Raw genomic sequence first — 22,675 nt, forward strand, 5'->3', positions numbered from 1 at the left:
TTGTAAAGAAGATACATATTTTGACAGAAAGAAATCCTGTTACTATGGTGGGTTGTATTAAAAACGAATTAGAGTTCTAGCCAGTGTGGGTCAATGGGTTGGAGTATCGTCCCATATACCAAAAGGTTGGGGGTTTGATTTCTGGTCAGGGCATGTATGGGAGGCAACCGATTGATCTCTCTGTCTCTGTCTCCCTTCCTCTCTATCTAGAATCAATAAAAACATATCCTTGGGTGAGGATATATATATATTAAAAAAAGAATTAAAGACAGGTGTGGGGGCCTGGCCAGTTTTGCTCAGTGGTTAGAGCCTCAGCTCCTGGACCAGAGAGACCTGGGTTTGGTTCCTGCTAAGGGCATGCACCTCAGTTGCAGTTTGACCCCAGCCCCGGTTGGGATCTTGTGGGTGGCAACCAGTCAATGTGTCTCTCTCACATCTATGTTTCTCTCTCTCTCTTCTCCCCTCTCTCTCCCCGACTCTGTCTGAAGATAAATGCAAAAATGTCCTCAGGTGAGGACTAAAAAAAAAAAAGACAGGTGTGGTCACTTCTCCAAAGAAGATATAGGGATGGCAAATAACTGCATGAAAAGGTGGATGCTCCATATCAATTGTCACTAGGCAAATGCAAATTAAAACTACAAGGTACACCACTGCACACCTGTTTTTAAAGTAGGTCAAATTAAAAAGACTGACCATACCAAGGGTTGGTGAGGACATGAAGCAACTGAGTCACTCTGCCGGAGGAGAAGTAAAATGGTACAGCCACATTAGAAAACTTTAATTATTTCTTTCTTTAAAAATTTTTTTTTTCTTCATTGATTTTTTTAGAGAGAGTGGAAGGGAAAGGGAGAGAGAAAGATAGAAACATTAATAAGAGAGACCATAGATTGGCTGCCTCCTGCATGCCCCCTACTGGGGATCAGGCCCACAACCTGGGCATGTGCCCTGACCGGGAATTGAACTGGCCACCTCTTGGTGCATGGGTCGATGCTCAACCACTGAGCCACACCAGCTGGGCTAACTATTTCTTAAAAGATAAACATCCATATTACCATATGATGCAGCTATTTCACTCCTAGGTATCTTCTCAAAAGAAATGAAAGCGTGTTTCCATACAAAGACTTATATTCAAGTGTTTCATAGAAGTCTTATTTTTAATATCCTCAAAGTGGAAACAACCCAAATGTTCATCAACAGGTTTATGGATAAATTATAGTATGTCAGACAATGGAATACTACTCAGCAATAAAAAGGAATGGACTATTAATACCTGAAACAACATGGATTAGTCTCAGAATAATCACACTGCCTAAAAAAAGCCAGATAAAAAGGCAGAAAAGAGCCTGTATTCTGTGGTACCATCTATGAAACTAGAAAATACAAACTAATCTATAGTGGCAGAAAGCAGATCAGTGGTGGCCTGAGGGTGGAGGGGGCAGAGGGAGAGGTCACAGTGATGCACCTAGGAGACTTCAGGGTGGTGGATGTGGTCACTCTCCTGATTGTGATGATCTTTCCATGAGTGTAACATATGTAAAAACTTATCAAATTATACATTGTAAATATGTGCAGTTTATTGTTTATCAATGACACCTTAATATGGATGTATTTAAAAGTCACTTGACCTTGAAAAGAGATAGAAGAAACTTAAGTGCATATTACTAAGTGGAAAAAGCTATGTACTATATTACATTCTGGAAAAGGCAAAACTATGGAGACAGTAAAGTGCTCGGTGGTTGCCAGGGGTTTAGGGGAGAGAGGGATCAATGAGCAGAGCACAGAGGATTTTTAGGGCAGAGAAACAGTGATACCTCGGGTCTCGAACGCCTCGGATTTCGACCAAATTGGTATTCGACCAGGAGATTCGAGAAACTTTTGTCTTGGAATCCGAACAAATATTTGGAACTCGAACTTCCGAGATGAGCCGAGTTGAGCCGAATGGCGTTCATTCAGCCCAGCGCGCCTTGCTTGCGGCATCAGTGTGAGTGCAGAGAGAGAGTCACGCTTTGTGGAGAGAGTCACGCTTTACACTGAATTTAACTCTTAGACATACTGTACACTTTTATTTCTTGTTGAGACTTATGTTTTTCTACATATTATATACAAATTAGGCCAGTAAATAGGCATTTTCTGGGGCTTGGAACGAATTAATCCAGTTTCCATTATTTCCTATTGGTTTCATTGCTTCGGTTCTCGAACAATTTGGTTCTCGACCGTCCTCCTGGAACGAATTATGTTCGAGAACCGAGGTATCACTGTACTCTGTATGACTGAATATCCACTGGGATGTTGGACATAGTCATTACGCCTTTGGCCAAACGAACAACACCCACAGTGACTTGTGATATAAATTACAGACTATGGGTGACTACGATGTGTCAATGTAAATCCATCAATCGTAACAAATTTTCACTCTGGTGGGGAATGTTGGCAGTGGGGGAGGTTGTGTGGAACAGGCTCCACATGGGAACTGCTCAATTTTGCTGTGAACCTACAACTGCTCTAAAAAATAAGGTTTATTTTTTAAGTGGCTTGAGTGATTGGGATATTTATTGTCTCTCCTACCAGGTGTCTGGGGGCAGAGGGGATTGAGGATTTGTTCAGTGGCTGTAGGTGCTGCTGCGGATGCAGATGCTTCCCGTATTTTGCTTCTGTCTTTGTTCACGTTACAAAAATGATTGCAGCCAGGCACCACCATGTCTAGTAAAGATAAACTTCTTTCTTTCTATGCATGTCTTTTTTTTTTAATCCACCCAAGGACATGCTTAGAGAGAAACATAGATGTCAGAGAGAAACATCGATTGGTTGCCTTCCACAGACTCCCAGACTGGGGATCAAACCTGAAACTCAGGTTTGTGCCCTGACCGGAAATCAAACCAGCACCCGTTCGGTGCACAGGAAGCCGCTCAAGCAACCCAGCCACTCCGGCTGGGCTTATGCATGTTTTCTTAAGAGGGCTGAACACTCTCTCAGAGACTCCCCCTCCTTTCCTGTTGTTTAGGGTCGAGTCACATACCCGTTGTCTGATCGCAGGGAAGGCTGGGGAGGAGACAAGAGCATTGGCCTGGGCCAGGCCCCGGCACTTCTGGGGCTGTGGCTTCGCTCATTTTGCTTCCACTTTCTCAACCACTGAACTTGGCCTCACCCTCTCTCTTCCCCCGTCTCTCTGGTTTTCCCTTTCCCTACCGTCTACACCTGAGTGGGTTCAGTGTTTGCACAAACCTTCCTAAAGAACTTCTATGTTCCTGGGACCAGACTCCCTCACACGTGCATCTGTCGAAACAGCCAGACCCGGGCTTCTGGAGTCACGCCTCTGTCACCAGGGGAGCCCTGGGATCCTGCCCGGGCCTGGTGCATAGCTGTGCTTGGAAAGTAGACTTGGACGGGAGACAGGCTGATGGAGCCAGACAAGGTCCCAGGAAGGACAGGAAGGCAAAGGGGGTGGGGAAGTAGCCCCAGCAGAGGGCGTGTGGAGCTCTGGAAGGCTTCCTGTTGAAACAGCAGAAATGATCAAGGCCTAGAACTTGAATGATCTCAGAAGAAACAGCCCTGGGATGTCACCCTGAACTCGGAGGAGAGAATTTTAGAGCAGATGCGGCCCAGCTGGACTCACGGGGCAGACGCTCCCACTGCTCCTTCAACGTGTGAACGAAACATTACTTCTAGCAAGTTGTCCATAAAAGACTACAGTCATTTTTAAGGGGTTGAAAGTTACTAAATGGGCAAAATAACTGTACTTGTCCAGGCCAGGCCTTGCAGCCTCAGAAACACCCTCACCTTCTGAGTTCTCCAGAGGGAGCCATGGGCTGGGTGAGTCCCAGGGCTGAAGTGAGCCTCGTAGTAGCCATGCTGCTTGGAAATCATTCTGTGGGGCAGAGATCCTGATGGCAGGAGAAGGAACCGACGGTGTGCCTGACCCAAGGGTTCTATGCTGACACTTCAGCATGACTGACCACCGCAGGCTGAATCCTAGGAACGCCCTGGAAGTTCAGGTGCCAACTCCGCTGGCTGGTGGCCGCCAGCCCCGGCGTTACAATCAGGAGGTGCGGGCACAGCAGGCCCTCCAGCCACTGCTGCCCTGGAGACCCTGCAGCAGGCCCTCCAGACCCTGCAGCCCTCCAACTGCAGACTTCAAAGCCATTAAGGAACATTTGAGCTGAATCAGGTTAAAATTCCCAGCCGAGGACAGCTTTTCCTTCTCCAAGTTCACTGGGAGCCCGGAGAGCACTCCTGCAGCAACAGCTGAAGCTTCCCTGCCCCGCCGGCATCCCGGCCCCTTCACATTGACCCGTACCCACTTTTTGGAGTCCCTAAGGTCTGAACCCCATTAGCCACTTGCTCCCACTCCAAAGTGTGGGGCTTTCACCTTGACGGCCTGGGTGCTGGGGCCTCCTCGTCACGGGGCTTCTCCTCGCTGCTCCCAGACCTGCTCTCCACCAGCCACCACCTCTGCCTCCTCCCTTTTTGAGCAGACGGCTCCCCTCCTCCCCGACAGGGCTGAGACCGTCCTTCTCCTTTTCTCCTCACCCGTCTCCTCCATGTCCCTTCTCCTTTGTGAGGCTAATGTGCTAAATTTTCTGTTCTTCCAAAAACCAGAACCATTGCTTCCCTAAAGTTGCCTTCTTCTCACCATTTCCACCTCCCAAACCACTACAGAGTCTTGGTCGGCGGCCCTTCCCCTCCTGGCTTCTGACACTCCCGGCCCTCCACTGAAATAGTTCTGTTCAGAACACCAGTGACCTCCTGGTCACCAAGGTTAAGGCCATTCCCTGGGCCTTGTTCATTTTCCCACCCCTCTGACCTCCAGCTTGGCCCCGAGTCTCCATTCCCTGCCTCTTCCCTTTCTTGGGACCCCCAGCATTGCATCTGGATTGCCCAGTCAGCCGTCCACACTGCAGTCTGGACCTTCTTGTTTGAATGAAAACACCTTGCTTCGCGGCTCCCTTCACCTCAGGACTCACTCTGCCTCCTGGGCTGCAGGGCTGTTTGGGACATGGGCGCAGCAGGCTTGCCTGCACCTCTGTGGTCACTTGTCCCCAGCACCTTACACTTCAGTCACACGCAGGCCTTCGCCACTGCGCTTTGGTCTCCACGCATTTGCTTGTGCAGTTGCTTCTGTGTGAAATGCCTCCCTGCCCCACGCCCACCCCAGGCTAGAGGACCCTCTGTCTCCTGGAGGCAGCTGCACTCCAGACCTTTCCCTGACAGTCTTCTGTGAGCTCAGTGACTCAGCAGCCACCCGACCCTTTCGGTGCCAGGAAGACACCCTGCAGCGCAGTACACAATAAACTGGGGTTCTCAGGCTGCTGTTCTTTTCTCCACACTGTCCCCCTCTGAAAATCCATTTGGTTTCATAGTTTCGATTTGCAGCTGAGTTCAACAGCCACGCCCTGGATGCTATGCTGCAGGCACGTGCCTGGCTAATTTTCAGCTGTCTTTACACCCCAGGTCTCCTCCTAAGCCCAGCCTGTGTTCCTGGCTGTTCTCAGGGTGAGTATGTCCATCCAGACATTAATGTGGGACCTTATTTCTCTAGCCGCATTTCCTGTGAACCTCCACACTCTTCATTTAAATCAGCAGACTTTGAATAAGGCAGATGATCCTCCATAATGTGGGTGGACCTTATCCAATCAGTTGAAGTCCTTCAGAGAAAAAAGACTGAGGTCCCTCAAGTAAAAGGGAATTCTGCCTACTTTCCACCTTTGGACGCAAGGTGCAGTATCAACTCTTCTGTAGGTCTCCTACTTGACGGCCACCCTGCAGATTTTGGAGTTGCCAGTGTCCGCACTCAGCTGAGTCAGTTCTTTAAAACAAACCTCTATCTCTCCCCACACACACACTCTAGGTTCTGTTTCTCTGGAGAATCCTGACCAATACACTGGCCCTGCCTCCTAGTTCAGCTTCCTGCCCCTGTCCCCACTCCCTTCCAGCACACCCCAGTGATGCTCACGGATTACTTTTTGTAATGTTAATTTTCTCACAATATTCACTGGGTCCCTACTATTCACTGATTGATAACTGTGTCTCCCAAACATCAGATGTTTGTGTGTCTTCACCACGATGTTTGACATGAGCTTGCAGGGTCCCATCTATGCAGCTATTTACTTCATATTTTTCTTTATGTCAACCCTTCTCAGGGATATTTGTATTTTGTCAGGAATGCATGAATTTTAAGATATAAGCTCTTGGCGCCCTGGCCCATGTGGCTGAGTTGGTTGGAGCATTGGCCCCACACCGAAAGGTGGCCGGTTCCACTGCTGGTCGGGTGTGTACAGGAGGCAACAGATCGATGTTTCTCTCTCACTCACTGTTTTTCTCTCTTCCTCTCTCTAATCTAAATCAATCAATCAATAAATAACAAACTTGTTTTTTATAAAAGCTCTTGCAGTTATATTATGAGTCTCAATCAAAAGATGAAGAACATGCCCTGGCCGGTTTGGCTCAGCGGTTAGAGCTTCGGCTCGTGGTCCAGAGAGAACCGGGTTCAGTTCCCACTAAGGGCACGTACCTCGGTTGCAGTTTGTCCCCGGCCCTGGTTGAGGTCGTGCAGGTGTCAGCCACTCGATGTGTCCCTTTCACATTGATGTTTCTCTCCCTCTCTTCCTCCCCCTCTCTCTCCCACTCTATCTAAAGATAAATGTAAAAAAAAAAAAAAAAAAAAAGATGAACAATGTTTTGGATGGGTTTAGAGATTTTCCTAGTTCCCTGAAACTACACAAGCTGGTCCTCTTGACTGGAAGCACAGTCTCTAGGATAGAGTCCCGTGCAAGATTGGGAGGCATGGCGGGTTTCACACCTGTCAGATGACCTGTCTCGGGTCGTCTCTGCAGAGGTGGCTGCCCCTGCGGCCTGCCCCTTCACTGCAGAAGAGAGCGAGGACTGTGAGGCCTGGGGCTGCCCCACGGCTCGGTGAGGAGGGTGAGCGTGAAGGGGACAGAGGGAAAGAGACCAGCTAAGTTTCCATAATTTACTCCTCCTGTTAGAAAATATCCTATTGCATTACTTTCTAGAATATCTGTTCTGAGGAAAATACAGGAAAGAAATATGTAGTTCCTTTACATCATTATTCCCGTTGACAGTATTACATGATTTAGTCACTTCATGTGGGAAATAAAGTGTTTGATTCATGGTGTGGTGACCCTGTTGTCATTCTGGTTCCCTTTTCCTGTCCCTTATCAAGACTCATACCGGTGGGAAGGGCCTCTTCGCATGCAAAGAGCCTGAGAGGAACCGTAAGTAAACTTCCAGAATAATCTTGTTTGAAATTGCCTTTTTTCAAGGAAAAGTTAAATACTAGTGGATTAGAATAAACGATTGAGGCCAGAGGGTACTTTGCTCTCCCTCTTCTGTCCCTAACGGTTTACCTACATGCAGAAATGTCAGGGAGTCTCGTGCATGCTGGCCTGAGGGTCTGAGTACTCTCATTTCAGGAAAGAGCTGGGCATGAATGTCCTCTCAACTGAGCAGCTTGTGGCTTAAGCTTCTCCGCGGCCTTTGGAGAGTTAAGCCTGTTGGCCAAGCCTGGGGTGGTGTTGAGGAGCAGGCCTGGCCGGTGCTGCTGCAGAGAGCTGCTGTCCTCACCGACTGACAGTGCCCGGCACAATGACAGTGCCCGGCACAATGACAGTGCCCGGCACAACCACGATGCCCTGCACACCGACAGACCAAATTGTTCTGTAAACGCTCTTCTGTTTACCCGGTAGCCGTCATTAATCTTTCCTTTCTTGTGTGAAGGTTGCTTTCACAGCGGAAGGCATTTGCTGGCTTTCCCAAGGCAAGAATGATTAAAACAAAGTTCTGAGGGAGTCATTCCACCTCGAACGGGCGCCTGCTCGAGCTATTTTGGCAGGCTGAGAGAACAGTATGTTCACAACCAAATGATAAGTTTGCAAGAGTGTGTTTTTTTTGTTGTTTTTTTTTAAAGAGAGAAAAAGACGAGAAACACTTTATTCTTCTTTTGTCCCACTTACAGGCGAGGGGCTACTGTGAAATGCCAGCACCCGAGCCAGCTTTTTGCTCGTCTTTACCTTTATTTCAGAGACTGTTGGGCAGCAGGAGCTTGACAGCTGGGCCAGCTTGAGAGGTGGAGTGACCTATCCAAGGTCACACAGCCCATTCTGGGTGAAGGCAGGCCCTTTTCCTATCCCACTCTGCCCTTTGTTCCAATTACCTTTAAAATGAGGTTCCCACCAAGCCCTGAAGACAGTGAGAGAGGCTGAGAGCTCAGATGGGGGTCCGGCGGGGCTCGGCAGAGCAGGTTGAAGGAGCACCAAGTGAACAGAAGGAGCGTCCGCCTGGGCTTATTTCCCCCCAGGGTGCTGCAGACTGCATCTGGGCTTGTTGAGCAAAAGCCAATCGCTTCTGCATGGGGAGCAGGGTCGGGATGGGTTGGTGTCACTGAATGGAAATTTTGGGGGTGTCAGACAAGGCGAGTGCTCCACAAGTGGGGCAGAGGGGAGCATTAGGACAGTTGCCAGGGTCCTCACCTCCAGGTCCTCCCGGAAGAAGGCCACATCGATTTCTCTGCACTTGTAAAGCATTGAGCCCCTGGGTTTCTGTTGGCTGCGCTGGAGCGGCACTGTGATGCACGTCTTCGATGTCCCCAGTCCAGAGGGGTCCCAGGGTGGGCCTTTTGTTTGGAGGTTCTTAGTATGATTCATGGCCCCATGTGTGACGGTGGCTGACTGGGCCTTGCAGGTGAAGCAAGGCTGGTTCTTTGCACCTTGAGAGTTGATCTGTGCTCAGAGAACAGTGCTCAGGAACACTGGCTCCTTGACTCCCTGACAAAGTGGGTGAACAGAGCTTTGGGGGTGGGAGTGGCAGCCGGGAGCCTACACCTTCCATGCCAGGGCTTTTGTTGCTGCCACTGACATTTAGTGCCCCCCAGGGAAAGCACTCCAACCACTGTGTATGCACCTCACAGCTGATGTCTGCTCGCATGTGCAGGCTTGATGGAGGAGCTTGGCCACTTGCGTTTCCCATGGCAACAGCTCAGCTCTGCGGGAAAGGAGATAAGTGTGTGCTCAGGCTGGATACACAGACTGCGAGGTTTCACATGGCTCCCGGCTTGGATCAGGGGCTCCTCATCACCAGCTCTGTTCCTTTCCTTGTTTCCTCCTACTCAGCCACACAAAAATTGCTTTAACCCTGTGAAAGGGGGGGAGGGGGGGCTTAGCCTGTGATACTCCCATGTGGACTCCAGCGTGGTCCCTTGACTGGGATGTGGTGCAAAGTGCAGGTTAGGGACCAAGGCAGGAAAGTGGCAATTGCTCTGGGGATATGCTGTTGATAAAAGCAAGAAGCAGGTACTTGATCCACGGGAGGCAAGGATGTTGAATCAGGCAATAAGCATTATTGATAATGGAGGCAAAATAAGAAACTGCAGGTTAAAGCGATCAGGTTAGCCTTTTACAAGCTGCTGGAAGAAGCAGCGGAGAGGGAGGGAGGGGCTCCATCCAGGAGCACAGGGGAAGGGAATAAGATAGAATTAGAGCGTTTGGGGCAAAAATAAATATTTCCAAGGCATAGAGGAAAACTTTTATGCATTAGACTGGAAACTGCCCTCCAGCATGATTTTAAATGTCCCAGGGGCAAAAGAGGGAAAGGTAATTCAGGTAAACAGAGAGGAGGAAGGATAAGGTGGGGAGGGAGGCAGAGCAGAAAAAGGAGGAAGGAATGTGAGGATTCCCCAAAGACCAAGGGCAGCAAACTGGCAACCAGTGGACAAAATCAGCCAGAGTGTTTAAAAATAATTTGAGCCTACTTAAAAAAAATTAAATGTCACCCCAAGAAATCTAGATTTCTGGCTTCTCTTGAAAAGAAAAAAAAAAAAAAATCTAGCAACTATACAACCTTGTCTCTATACAGCCTAGAAGAAAATTTGCTGGCTGGGGGCTGCCGCTCCTGGAGCTTGAATGGAGCAGAGGCTCTCCATGCCCATCGCCTCATACTCCTCACCTCTCGGAAGTATCTGTATCTCCCGATTTCCTCCCCTCTAAGGTGTCTGTGTGACTCTGGAGGCTCTGAATTGCTGAGTGCTGCCCATATTGCTCTGGTTTTTCAGCACAGGAAGAGCCCCGACCTTGACCCCAGCTCAACAGAGTTGGGGCCAACACTGAATGCACCTCTCATCCCCTGACCCTGGGGTGGATGGCTCGGCTGAGGAGGATCCTGCAGCCTGGACCTGAGACCAGGATGGACCTGACCCCAGGATGGAGACCAGCAGCCAACTTGAGGGTTCAGGAAGTGTGTTGGCAAAGAGGTGGGGGACACCAGATGCAGTTGACAATGAAGGGAGAGCTTATACAGGCACTGTGGGCTCTGCATTTCAGGGTGCATGCATGATTGGAATTCTGGGAATGCATTTCAAACACATTTAGAAGTTACTCTTTGAAGATTATGTAAAAGAGGGTCTGAGAAACTGCCCATCTCGAACCCTCAGTGTCACTTAAACATGGGTTAGAATCCTGGCTCTTCCACTCATTCTGTGTGACCTTAGGCAAGTTACTTAACCTCTCTGAGACTCACTGTCCTTATCTAAAATATTTAGATGTAATACAGAGCTTCTGTGAAGATTAACAATAGTGTATATTAGATGCCAAAACAGTGACCAGGCACTTGGTTAACTTGATAACTGTCTATTATTATTACTGTTTAGCTAATTCTTGGATAGAGACACAGACTATAGGTGTTCACTTTTCTAATTGTGTATTTTGTGGTACCTGAAGGCAGATTTTGTATGTGGGAAATTTAGCTCCATGTAGCACATGAACCCCTTTGAAGGATTTTTAAACAGGGGTCATGAAGAGTCAGAGATGAGATCTTGCTGTGTTGGGGAATGTGTCACTGAGTGGTGGAGAACTGGGGGCTCACTCCCAACTCTGCCTCCAACGCCAGGATGACTCGGGGAGTCCCTTAGCCTCTTTGGATTTTCACTTCCTCATCTGTGGAAAGGTGCCAGTCATCCAGAGCTGTGCTGTTCAGTACATAGACACCAGCCACAGGGGACTGCTTGCATTTAAATTGATTAAAACTAGCACGGCAGTGCAGGTCAGTGGACTGAGCGACATCCCATGGACTGAGAGGTCCTGGTTCTGAGAGGTCCTGGTTGGATTCCCCGTCAGGGCACCTGCCTGGTTGGCGGCTCTACACCCAGTAGGGGGCGTGCAGGAGGCAGCCCATCCATGTTTCTCTCTCATTGATGTCTCTCTCTCTCTCTCCCTCTCTCTGTAAAAAAATCAATGAAAATATCTTAAATTGATTAAAACTAAAGACAGTTAAAAATTCAGCTCCACACTAGCCCTATTTCAAGTCCTCGCTTGTCCCAAGCGACGGTGCGGACCGTGTTGGACAGCGAGACAGGGAACATTCTGCCCCCGAGAAGCACCGTCAGGCCCCGCCCAGACTAGAGCTCGCTCCCTGTCGGGCCCTCGGCCGGCAGCGCAGCCCCACCTGGCAACGTGGGAGGGACGCCGCGTCTCAGATGCCACCCTAGACCTTCGCAATGAAAATGGGCCTTTCAACAAGATTCCCCCGGCGGCTGCATCCTCTAGTTGAAGAAGCTCTGCTCTCTCAGATTTCTTCCTGCTCTAAAAACAAAATTTAGGAATCAGAATATCTGCTGGAAAAAGTCTTTGAGATCAGTGGGGGGGGTGGGGGTGGGGGGCATCTGTAACAAAAATAAAAAAAATTTTAAAAAAGCCCTGGCCGGTTTGGCTCAGCAGTTAGAGCATCAGCCTACTGTCCAGAGAGACCGGGGTTCGGTTCCCGCTAAGGGCACGTACCTCGGTTGCAGTTTGTCCCCATCCCTGGTAGGTCGTGCGGGTGGCAGCCACTCGATGTGTCCCTTTCATGTCAATGTTTCTCTCTCTCTCTTACTCTCTCTCCCTCCCACTCTATCTGAACAAAAAAAAAGGGAAAAAAAAAGTCTTTGAGGAAGAAACAAACAACCATCCTGTCCATCCCTGATGCACTGATTGCCCAAGAGGAAAGAGCTGGGGCTGTCGAAGCAAGAGCAAGACCAGCAGAAGGAGCGCAGGAGCCCGCGGAGCGAGGGAGCCAGCAGAGCTGGGCAGGCCTGCGGCCGGCGCGCCCCTGAGCCTCTGGTCGGCTTGGGGCTTCGATCCCTGACTGCAGGGCTTCAGAGAGGGGAGGTGCCCAATTTTCTGTGGCAGCAAGTGGGTTGCGTTTACTGGGCAGCTTCTCTCCAGGGCGTCTTAAGGTGTTTGCTGAAACTGTCCTCCGTAAAGCTCAGCAGGAAAGGGCTCAGGCAGGTGTGTTATTCAAGTAGGGAAAATAAGAGACAGATTGGAGAAAAAAATCAAGGCCACACTCACAGTGACAGGAAGGGCAGACCGGAACAGCACTCTGGGCTCCCGGTCCAGGGCTCCTCTGGGGCTCCAGCTACCAAAGAGGAGAGAATGTGTCCAGTCCCCTCCCTGCAGAAAGCGGCCGTGTCTTTTGGTGACATGCTGTTTTCAGCACAAAAATAAAGGGGATAATATTAGATCGGTTGCTTGTTAAGAAAACAGGACAAAATTGCAGTCATACATCTTATTTAATTGATATTAGATTTTATTGCTGAATGTTAAAATTTTAATGTGTCCATAAATCTGTTTCTTACTTTCAGAGAAATATCTGTATTAATAACACACTGTACAAAAGAAGGAAAAAATGAATCCAAAATGTATATCATTAATTTTTTAGGAAGCAATAAAAAATGGTGCCTCATAAAGGGTGATAGAAAAAAAAATTAAACAGTTGAGATGATTTGCTTTAGAGAAAAATCTACTGATTTGAGACATGTCCTTACAGAGTCAACTCTTGGATGCCAGAGAAAAAATGAACAGATAGAAGCGGGGTTGTGATACACAGGTTGGTTGTGGGATGTGTTTCCAGCAGGTGCACAGTGAGCTGAGCATCTTATCACATAACCGAGTCATGGAATCCGGGCACAATGCAGGGGACAGAGAGCTGGCCAGGAGTCAGAGAGATCTGGTCGGAATCCCACTCAGCCACCTACTCTCTGGGTGACCGCTGACACGTCTCAGTGAGCACTCTGAGCCCCAGTGTCCCCTGTGCGAGCCCCAAAGAGCACCTGCCTCCAGAGGCTGCAGGGTGATGTTTTAGGTAAAGTGCCCAGGATAAAAGAGGCAATTGATACCTATTAGTGTCTCAATCAAATAACGGTTTGGGGTCAAATCCAAAACCATGACCAAGAAAGCAAGTGGGGACACACCCAGGAGAGGCAGCACCTCCTGACCTGCCTGGTGCTGGTTGTCCTGCTCAACCTGACTGCTCAAGTCCTGCGTGTGGTCTCACTGGGACTGGCAGTGCTGGGGAAGGGCCTGGAGCACAGGGGCCCATCAGTGATTTGGGGGTCACAAAGGTCTGGGAGTGGGTTGGTGCAAGGAACACTGCCAACCTTCAAACCAACCTCCCATTCTGGAAGAAAGCGAACTTGCAGGAAAAAAGCACTATGTGCTTTTGCTGGTCCCCATTCTAACGACCATTCCAATTCCCTTTCCTCCTGCTAAAGTAAGAACATTCTCTTGGAACATATTGAATCTCTGATAAGGCCAGTTCTACCTGGTCATGACCTTTCTTCAACACTTAATTTCTCCCCATATCTCTTTTCTGTGCTGAGCATTTCATTCAGATTACATGACAGGAGCTGACCGCCCTCTCTGTTATGGCTGGAGGAATGTCCACACTTCTAACCTGCCTATTTCCCCATCTCATTTCTTCCCTCATTAACTCAATTGAACCTGAACCCAGACAGAGAATCATTTCCTCACCTCAGGTTGCTCAGTTCACGCCCTCTAGCCAATGCCTGGAACACCTGTCACACTGGCATGGACATATTGTGATACTCTATAAATCCAGCCCCATCATATCTGATGTGAGAAGAGATTTATTTTAGAGTGTTTTAAAATTGATCAATGTCTTCATTAAAATCCCATACATATGGTATAATGCTCATTAGGTCTTTTTCTGTCAGTCAAGGAAGAAATATCTCAAATTGATTTTATATTGTTTCAAATGAACCTAAGTTCATTACAGACCTAAATCTGCATGAATGACAGGGTGGTAGCAGCCCCACAGCTCCTGTGTTTTAATTATGCCAGATTTGGGGGGAAAGGAAAGACAATTAACTCGGTGACAAAATATTTGTGTCTCCCTTTAAGAGGGTAGGGTCCGGAAGGGGCGACCCAGTGGTCACAGAGCAGAGGTACATTGGCCTCAGCCCAGTGCCTCATCTAAGTTTGGATGCTCTTGTTATGCTTTCTAGTCTGTAAAATGAGAGCACATGAAAATAAATGACTATCAAAAAGTGATTTCATACACTGCAGTTTATAGAAATTTCAGCCTGCCCATCAGCCTAGGGTTTGTTTCAGCTTTTAAGACCAGTGATACAGTGTTGCTGCTTTTATCACATAATAATCACTGGCTAACAAAGCAACACAGAATTCAGTGGCTTAAATAAGTATTTATTATTATACTAAATAAGCATGTATTAGTTCTGTGATCAGCTGGTGGGCTGGTCTAGGATGGTCTCGTTGCAAGTCTGGCATTTAGCTGGCTGTTGGCTGAGCTGATGCAATAGACTAGTGCTGTGTCCCTTGTGGCCCAGCAGCCCAACACACTTATGACAAGTTGAATAACGTACACCCCCTCCCCCACCCAAGAATTTCTGTGTCTGAATGCCCAGAACCTGTGCAAATGTTACCTTTCATGGTAAATGGGACTCTAGATATGTGCTTAAGTTAAGAATCTTGAGACGGGAGATTTTCCTGGGTTACTGTGTGGGCCCGGTATAATCACTGGGGTCCTCATGAGAGGGAGGCAGAAGGATTAGTATAGAGAGAAGGTACAAGGTGGAAACAGAGGTCAGAGAGCAAAGAAGATGCGACATTGCTAGCTTTGAGGTGGAGGAGAGCCCATGAGCCACGGCGTGCAGGCCGCCTCCAGGAGCTGGAAAAGGAAAGGAAATGGGTCCTTCCCTGGAGCCTTTGGGCCCATTTTACCTCCAGAACTGCAAGAGAACAAGTGTGTGCTTCTACAAGCCACTGAGTGGGTGGTGATTTGCCACCGCAGCAGGGGGGGACGAATACACCCAGACTTGTTGGAAGGTGGTGGCAGGATGCTAAGAGAAAGATAGGAGCGAGTCACAGACTCAGGATGGGCACGTCTCTCACCTTCTATTGGGCAAACATAGTACAAGGTCGCCCCGAACTCAAGGGTGGGAGCAACAGAGCCCACCTCTTTATGGAGTCTATTCCTCTCAACTCTTGCCGGAGATGCTGGCTGGAAAGTCACACTTGGAGGCAGGGTGGGGACCAAGACGGGTAAAGCATTCTGACCCTTTTCTGCAATGACTCTCCCACCGCGCCCTTCACAAAGTGACCCCGGGCATTCAAAAGCAGCGTCTGACCCTGGCCTCTTTTTCATTTCCAGGGACACAGAGAGCATGGGGGTCTGGAACTCAGCCACCGACCTCTTCCGAAGTCTTTGGGGAATGTATGTGTCGCCAAGAAGCCCTGGATGGATGGATTTTATCCACCATTTGGGAATCTGCTGTTTCGTGGCTTTCATTTTGGTGGGTCTCCTCTCGGTGGCCTTCTCTGGGCTTCTGTCCTCGCTCGCAGGCCTCAGCACCTCCTGGGCGGTCATGTGTGTTCTGCTGTGCCTCTCCAGGCACGTGAGGTGTTTCCTTGTCCTCTGCTTCCTCTCCTGTGGCCTGCGTGAAGGCAGGAACGCTTTGATCGCGGCCGGCACGGGGAACGTCGTCTTTGGGCACGTGGAAAACATCTTTCACAACTTTAAAGGGCTCCTGGACAGCATGACTTGCAACCTAAGGGCAAAGAGCTTTTCCATACATTTGCCATTTCTGAAAAAGTATATTGAAGCAATTCAGTGGCTTTATGGCCATGCCACTCACCTAAGTCTATTTGATGGCCTCGTGTCTTGGAGCCAGACCCTGGCCGTCTCTCTTTTTAGTCCCAGCCAAGCCCTGGAGTCACAGCTAAATGACACCAAAGGCAAAGTCCTCGGGGTCTTGTACCACATGGTGACGGCGACGGAGGTGCTGTCCTCCCTCGGACGGCAGCTCCTGGCCTTCGCAGGGCTTTTGCTGGTGCTTCTCAGCACTGGCCTCTTCATGAAGCGATTTTTGGACCCCTGTGGTTGGAAGTTTGAAAACATCTACATCACCAGACAATTCGTTCAGTTTGACGAAAGGGAGAGGCATCAACAGCGACCCTGTGTCTACCCGCTGAACAAGAAGGAAAGCAAGAAGTACGTTGTCATCCCATCTTTCCGGCTGACTCCCAAACAGAGGAGAATCCTGGGGCTGTTTTTCCTCCCCATTCTTACCCACCTTTACATCTGGGTGCTGTTTGCTGCCATCGATTTCCTGCTGTACCGGCTCATTTTCTCAGTGAGCAAACATTTTCAAAGCTTGCCAGCGCTGGAGGTTCACCTGAAACTGCACAGGGAGGTAGGTGCTCACAGTACTTCTGGGCGTATCCGGCTGTTTGCTGGTCTGTTTGCAAAAGGTCACACACCTCCCAGGGCAGGGCAGTGTCTTTCTCGCTTTGGGTTTCTGGTGCCTGGCACAGTGCCTCACACATAGAAGGAGCGCATCAGATGTTGGTTAAATTGAAGTCCCTATGTGAGGTACATCATTCTGAAAATTGTTGGTTACTGTGTTAGTTTCCTGTGACTGCTGTAACAAATTACTACCAAGTGAGTGGCTAAAACAACAGACATGTATTCTCTTATAGAAGTCTGAAATCAGGGTCGCTGGGCTGAAGTCAGGCAGAGCTACGCTCCCTTCAAACTCTAAGGGAGAACCCACTCCTCGCTTCCTTCAGCTTCTGGAGGCTGTCAGCATTCCTTGGCTTGTGGCTGCGTCACTCCATCTTTGTTTCTGTCTTCACACGGCCCTCTTGCCAGTGGATGTACAATCTCTCTGTCCCCCTCTCAAAGGAGGCACATGACTGCAGTAGGGCCACCAGGATAATCCAGGTAATTACTCCATCTCAAAGTCCTTAACTGAATCACAGCTGCAAAGTACCCCCCACAATAAAGTCACATTTACAGATTTGGGGATTAGAATCTTATACCAGCGGAGGGCTATTTTCAGCCTCCTATAGTCAACAGACACTGCAATGTGGGAATAGGGTCTCTGAGGGAACACGAAGCCAATTCCTGGGGGTGCCTGGCAGGAACCTAAGAGGCCAGATTCAGGGCCCGACTCCCTTTTTCTGCAGACTTGCAGTGCGAGTATACTGTGAGTACCTCCTCTGAGTAAGAACTTCTTTTCTTGGCACCCCGAGTCCTTCTCAGACATGGAGGGAGCCCAGCGCATCAGCATGGTGTTTAAGGGGATGGTCATCGGAACAGAGATGCCAAGTAATCAAAACCGCAGCTGCTGCTAGTGCCAGGAAAACATGGAACCAGACCACTAGGTCAGTGGTGTCAACCTTAAGTGTTTGAGAATTTCCTGGGGTGAATGCAGAGCCTTAGGCCTCAGTTTACAGAGATTCTGTTGTAAACGAGAGAGCCCTTTCAATAAGCGCTTCATGTGCTTGCAAAGTAGCTGGTCCCTAGACCACACATTGAGAAACTCAGGTCTCTCCGGGGCTAGGAAGCAAAGACCGTCTGCACCAGTGGTCCTGGGCATTGGGTCACCACGGGGGAGCTAAACAAGCCAACAGGCACACAAACCCAAAGCTTTGGCCTGTCCCCCCAGATCTAACCAGACTGGGGTGGGGCCTGGGCGACAGATTTGTAAAAACTGCTGAGTAATTCCAACATGTGGCCAAGATAGAGAACCACTGTTCTAAACCCGCCACCCAGAGAATGGCGCCGTCGGTAGATCCATGGGATCTGAATCAGCCACGACCCTGTGTTTCCCTGAGCTGTGCCTCCCGAGTCTGTGCTCACCCCTCTTGCAGCCATGTCCAACAGACGGAGAGCGTGGTTTTGTGAATCCCGTCTTTTCTTTTCTCCATTTTCCCCTGTGGAAATTTGTGATTATGGGGTCATTTTAGAGGATCTGGATGCTGTCAGATATTTGTCTCATTCATTTATTTTTCTGTAACCCGGAAGCTGAGTTAGGTGGGATGTGCATGTGTGTAGTGTGTGTGTGTGTGTGTGTGTGTGTGTGTGAGAGAGAGAGAGAGAGAGAGAGAGAGAGAGAGAGAGAGTCACTCACGCCCGGTGGACTACTCCAGCCCAACAGCTGCTTTCGCATGTCTGATTTCCCATCTCTTTACCCAGCTCCTATAGGTTGCGCTGGAGGCTGGGGGTATCTCAGAGGGGATTGCCTGCCAACTCCCCTTTGAAGCCCCACTTTCCATGTCTCTGTCTCTGGGCTGGGACCCTCCTGCTGCATCCACATGTTTCTTCTGCCTCAGCAGATCCCCCCAGACTCCTGCCCCTCCTCACCCTGGGCTGCTTCTCGGAGCTAATTACTCTGAGCAATCTGCATCCCCGAAGAACTGAGTTAATTACAAGAACCCTGCTGTTCTAGGTATCTGGAGCAGAGTGGAGAGTGGAAACTGCGCTTCCAATGAAACTAACAAGATTTTCAGACAGGCTTGATCCTGGGGGTTGGCTACTAAAAGCCTCTCTCCTCCCTCCCCTTCCATTAATCTTCCCCTCTCGGTTCTCCCTCTTCTTCTTTCTCTTTGCTTCTTTCTCATTCATTTATCTCTCAGCCAACACCCATGCCGGTTTTGTGAATTCTCATCATTTCAGACAGAAGAGGGGAAACATATCCAAGTTCTGCCTTTGGAAAAAGGCCCAGAAACTTTCCAGTGACAATGTCCTCGTGAATACATTTCTGGGTGTTGGGTCCTGGGGATGCAAAGATGTCTAGACCCTGATCGCTGCCATGGAGGGGCATACGTCCTGGTGGGGGAGGCCACCCTGTCCACTTACAGTGATGGCAAGACAGTGGGCACTGAGACAGATGTGTGGATGAGGCTACCGTGGGAGCTCCTCTCAGACTCCTGTGGTGCCTGGGACACTGTGCCGCCAGCACCTCCTCACCCCCAGGATGCCACCAGGGGCTCCTGGTCTCTCCATTGCCACAGATTTGCAAAGGAGAAGAAAAGCCGGAAGAGAGACATCAGCCCAAGGCTTTGTCAGTATGTCTCCCTCACTTTCATACAATTTTCAGTAAAGAAGGAAGATGGGAATGATCTGAATTGAGCTAGCTGGATGGGTGGGCGTGGTAAGGAAAATTAGCCGTAGTTGCTGCTCACGAAGCACCTTCTATGTGTGTAGCGTTTGTCTAGATTAACTTTTCAGGACCGTCTGGTGGTAGAGCAGGTGCTCTGTCCATTACTCAATGCTGTCTTGGCAAATTGTTTACTTAAGGGAGGTAAACACATTTTAAAACCTCAGGGTACCATTCAGTGTATTGCTCGGGATTTTGAGAGAGTTCATTTGTCTTCCACATTACTCTCCACCAACCCTGTACAAAAATGTTGACTCGATCTTTATGAAGCCCTGACTCCCAGCTGCAAAGTCCTCAGTTAGATTCCTAGACTAAATAAGCTCTCCCCAGACTGAACACCCGCTGCTTTCTTATTGCAGGATTTCTCATCACTGACTCAATCGATGTGTTTGTTTCTTCAATGGTATTAAAAAGAGTGCGTGCCTTTGCTATGGGGATAGAAATCTCTCTATCTGATTGTAGGCAAACTATCTTAATGAGAGAAAAGGCGAGGCAACACAAATGCCTTTCATTGCTTAGCCGCAGTGCTGGGGAAATGACAGGTTTCACTGCACATTTGCAGGGAGGTCCCTGGTTCGAGACGTCCAGGTTCTGCACAGGTATTAGGGTAGATCCAAAGTGCATGGTGTTCTCTGGGTGTGGTTGGGTTCTTTTTGAGAAGCCATTTACTTTTTCCTGGCCCCAGGACTCTGGGGTGCCAGGGTGATAATAACGTACTAAGTACTCCTCTGTGAGGTCAATGCCCCACCCTCAGGTGCTGCATTTACACTGGGAGTAGTTTATTCATGGGCAGGATCTGGTCCATTAATTCCTGTTTCACCAAATTAGAAAACAAACCCACTGAGAGATTAAATGACTTTCTCAGGTCAGGGAAAAGAAAGAGCTGAATCAGCACACGCTTCTCTTGCTGGTGGCTTGGCTGGGTGACTCAATGTCATCTTCTGCTCTCTCTGTCAGTTTGCTGAGGACAACTGATTTGCTCTCTAGCCTTCAAGCAGGAAGGAATGCACTGCTCCTGAGCATCTAAGAGATAAGAAAATGTCCTATTTGAGACCTTCAGTGAATACTATTCTTAGTATTCTTACACTAAGAACAATTCCCCCCACCCCCAAGCTCTAGAATGTTGACTTAGAGCATCATTTAATGCCTCTACATCTTTGTGACCTTGTGGTCTGATGAGGAGGGTGTGCCTGGGCTTTAAGGGGCCAGGCTCTGGAAACCTGCGCCCCTCGCTGAACTAAAACCATCTTTCATTAGTCCCGTGTGACCCAAAGTGTAGAAACAGGTGCTCCACAAAAATGAGTTATGCGGTCAAATTTGTTAGGATAACTGCTGGCTGAAGTTAAACAGATTTCTTGGCTTTCTTCTCAGAGCCTTTAACAGTCTTATGGGCATTGTGACTCTCCAAAGAAGGGACAAGTAGACAAACTCATTTGATGCCCTCTTTCAAGGAAATCCACACACCCACCTTGGAAAACATTGCTGTAGCTCCAGATAAGATACCTGCTGTTTTCCCTCCAGTCGCAACACACAGAAGGACCCACGGCAGCTCCTGCCAAAACTTCCTGCCTACTTTAGGACACATGTATATGGGCAGGTCAGTGTGGAGAAAGATGAGGACAGAGTATAAAGTGGCATGGATCTTGATGATTTTATTCTTTCATTTTAGGAGCAAGGAACTCAGACCATCATCCATGATTCCCCCTTTAATATATCTCTGTTTGAACACAACTGCATCCCTCAACCGAAGCTCCTTCTGTCTAAGACCTGGGTTCCTCTCAGTATTATTCTTGTGATACTAGTGGTGCTAGGACTGTTGTCCTCCTTCTTGATGCAACTGAAAATCTTGGTGTCAGCATCCTTCTACCCAAGAGTGCAGACGGAGCGCATCCAGTACCTGCATGCGAAGATACTGAAAAAAAGATCGAAGCAGCCAGTAGTAGAAGAAAAAAGACAACGGAGTCTGTACTTTACAAAGGTAAGGCCGAGATGAGGGCATACCTGTAATTAAGGAAATTTTGAGGGCAAAATGGAATTTCAAAGCACTCTTCAATTTCACATTGGGGTTATATTCTCAACAATAGATGAGACACTGGGGGTGGGGGGTGGAAATTAGCAGATATGCATGGCTAAGGCTCCTAGCTTTGTTCTCAAAACACTGATTTCAAGTGACCATGTAGTCAGACTGTGGAGAGGCTACTGGGAAGGCCTTTGTAATGGCTATTAAAGGAAAATGCTCAATAAGAAGTTACTTGACCAGGTCAAGGACAAATAAACAACAGAAGGGAAATATCTACTACACCTTGGTAAACTCCAAAGAATTTGCTGATTATCCAGCATTGAAAAAATATATATACAATATATATAATGATATATATGTATGTTTATATACATATATGATAATAGCATGACTTTCATATATAAAATAAGTGCTTGCCAAGGATTTTATTTAAGTTATTAATTAAAGAGGAAACAGTAAAAATTTCAACCAATTCAAAGTACTGAACACATCTACAGGCCATCAGGAATACCACAATGAATTTGCTTCAAAGATGCACACTGACTCTTCCCCAAGGGTACACGGGGGATTCGTTGTGCTCCATGGGGCACAATTTATCTGCAGGTCTGGGCCAAGAATCATTTTCACTGTGCACATTCGATGAGAGACCAGGATAACCCAAAAGGACACGTTTTTCTGGCCATTTCAAAGTCTTGTGCAATTTTCCCTGACACCAGTAGCCCCATCATGAGAAGTTTATGTCAGAGGGATTTGAAATGACTCTGATACTCATCCATCCACCTTTTTGTCTCTTCAGATTCATTTCTGGCTTCCAGTCCTGAAAGTGGTTAGAAATAAACCGGTGGACACTGCCAGTGAAGACAATCCCTGAGGCCCTCGGGGTGTGCCCATAACACTTCCCCATCTGTTCCCCTTGGGTCCCGTGGTGGCCACTCTTCATGCCCAGCATCAGAGAACTGTATTGACATGGCCCCTCAGGCGTCTGAGTTTGGGGGCTAAACTACTTTTCTTCATGAAGGCCAAAGGGCTTCCAGGTAAATGGTTCAGTGGTCTGTCTTCCAGACAAGAGACATGACCTAGCCTGTGTCACAATGTAACAAAACTCTAACCAAGTCCTTTGAGGAGAAGTCTCAACACATAGAGTAATAGTCAAAGAAAAAAACAGAAAAAATTAGAAAAAAATACCAACATCTCTACTGCAGGCTCTACACAGCAAATGTCAAGGAGAACTTACATGCATAATGTCAGTAAAATACCTTTAATCTTTTCTGTTCCTTCTCAGTTTCTTGCGTAGCTACCCCCACAACTGTCTCTCTTCCCTCTGCCCCTGATTTAAGAGCCGTTTCCCGAACCCATCTCCGCAGCTCCTGCTGCCTTCTCTCCACACCTCTGCTCTTACCCTCTCT

General features: G+C 48.4%; 1 protein-coding gene across 2 annotated transcripts; it reads left to right on the forward strand.

Moving 5' to 3' along the window:
* The first annotated feature begins 7,176 nt into the window (after nucleotides 1–7,176).
* LOC118631713 (dendrocyte expressed seven transmembrane protein) lies at nucleotides 7,177–22,257 on the forward strand. Of its 2 annotated transcripts, none has more exons than XM_036264244.1 (4): nucleotides 7,177–7,232; nucleotides 15,457–16,498; nucleotides 20,919–21,227; nucleotides 22,066–22,257. In XM_036264244.1, the coding sequence occupies exons 2-4, from the start codon at nucleotides 15,470–15,472 to the stop codon at nucleotides 22,138–22,140; spliced, it is 1,413 nt and encodes a 470-aa protein (XP_036120137.1). In that variant the 5' UTR covers nucleotides 7,177–7,232; nucleotides 15,457–15,469; the 3' UTR covers nucleotides 22,141–22,257. The 2 variants fall into 2 exon arrangements, with proteins under 2 accessions (XP_036120137.1, XP_036120135.1); XM_036264242.1 differs by lacking the exon at nucleotides 7,177–7,232 and adding an exon at nucleotides 9,874–10,261.
* Nucleotides 22,258–22,675: the final 418 nt, after the last annotated feature.

The sequence above is a fragment of the Molossus molossus genome, unplaced genomic scaffold, assembly GCF_014108415.1.
Source record: "Molossus molossus isolate mMolMol1 unplaced genomic scaffold, mMolMol1.p scaffold_m16_p_16, whole genome shotgun sequence".
In the NCBI taxonomy this organism is placed as follows: Eukaryota; Metazoa; Chordata; class Mammalia; order Chiroptera; family Molossidae; genus Molossus; species Molossus molossus.

Excerpts from the sequence above, each read along its gene's own strand:
- LOC118631713 (XM_036264242.1), top strand. The coding sequence starts at position 10,212 with ATGGAGACCAGCAGCCAACTTGAGGGTTCAGGAAGTGTGTTGGCAAAG. Across the intron at positions 16,499-20,918 it reads ACCTGAAACTGCACAGGGAG|GAGCAAGGAACTCAGACCAT; the intron begins GTAGGTGCTCAC and ends CTTTCATTTTAG. Across the intron at positions 21,228-22,065 it reads GGAGTCTGTACTTTACAAAG|ATTCATTTCTGGCTTCCAGT; the intron begins GTAAGGCCGAGA and ends TTGTCTCTTCAG.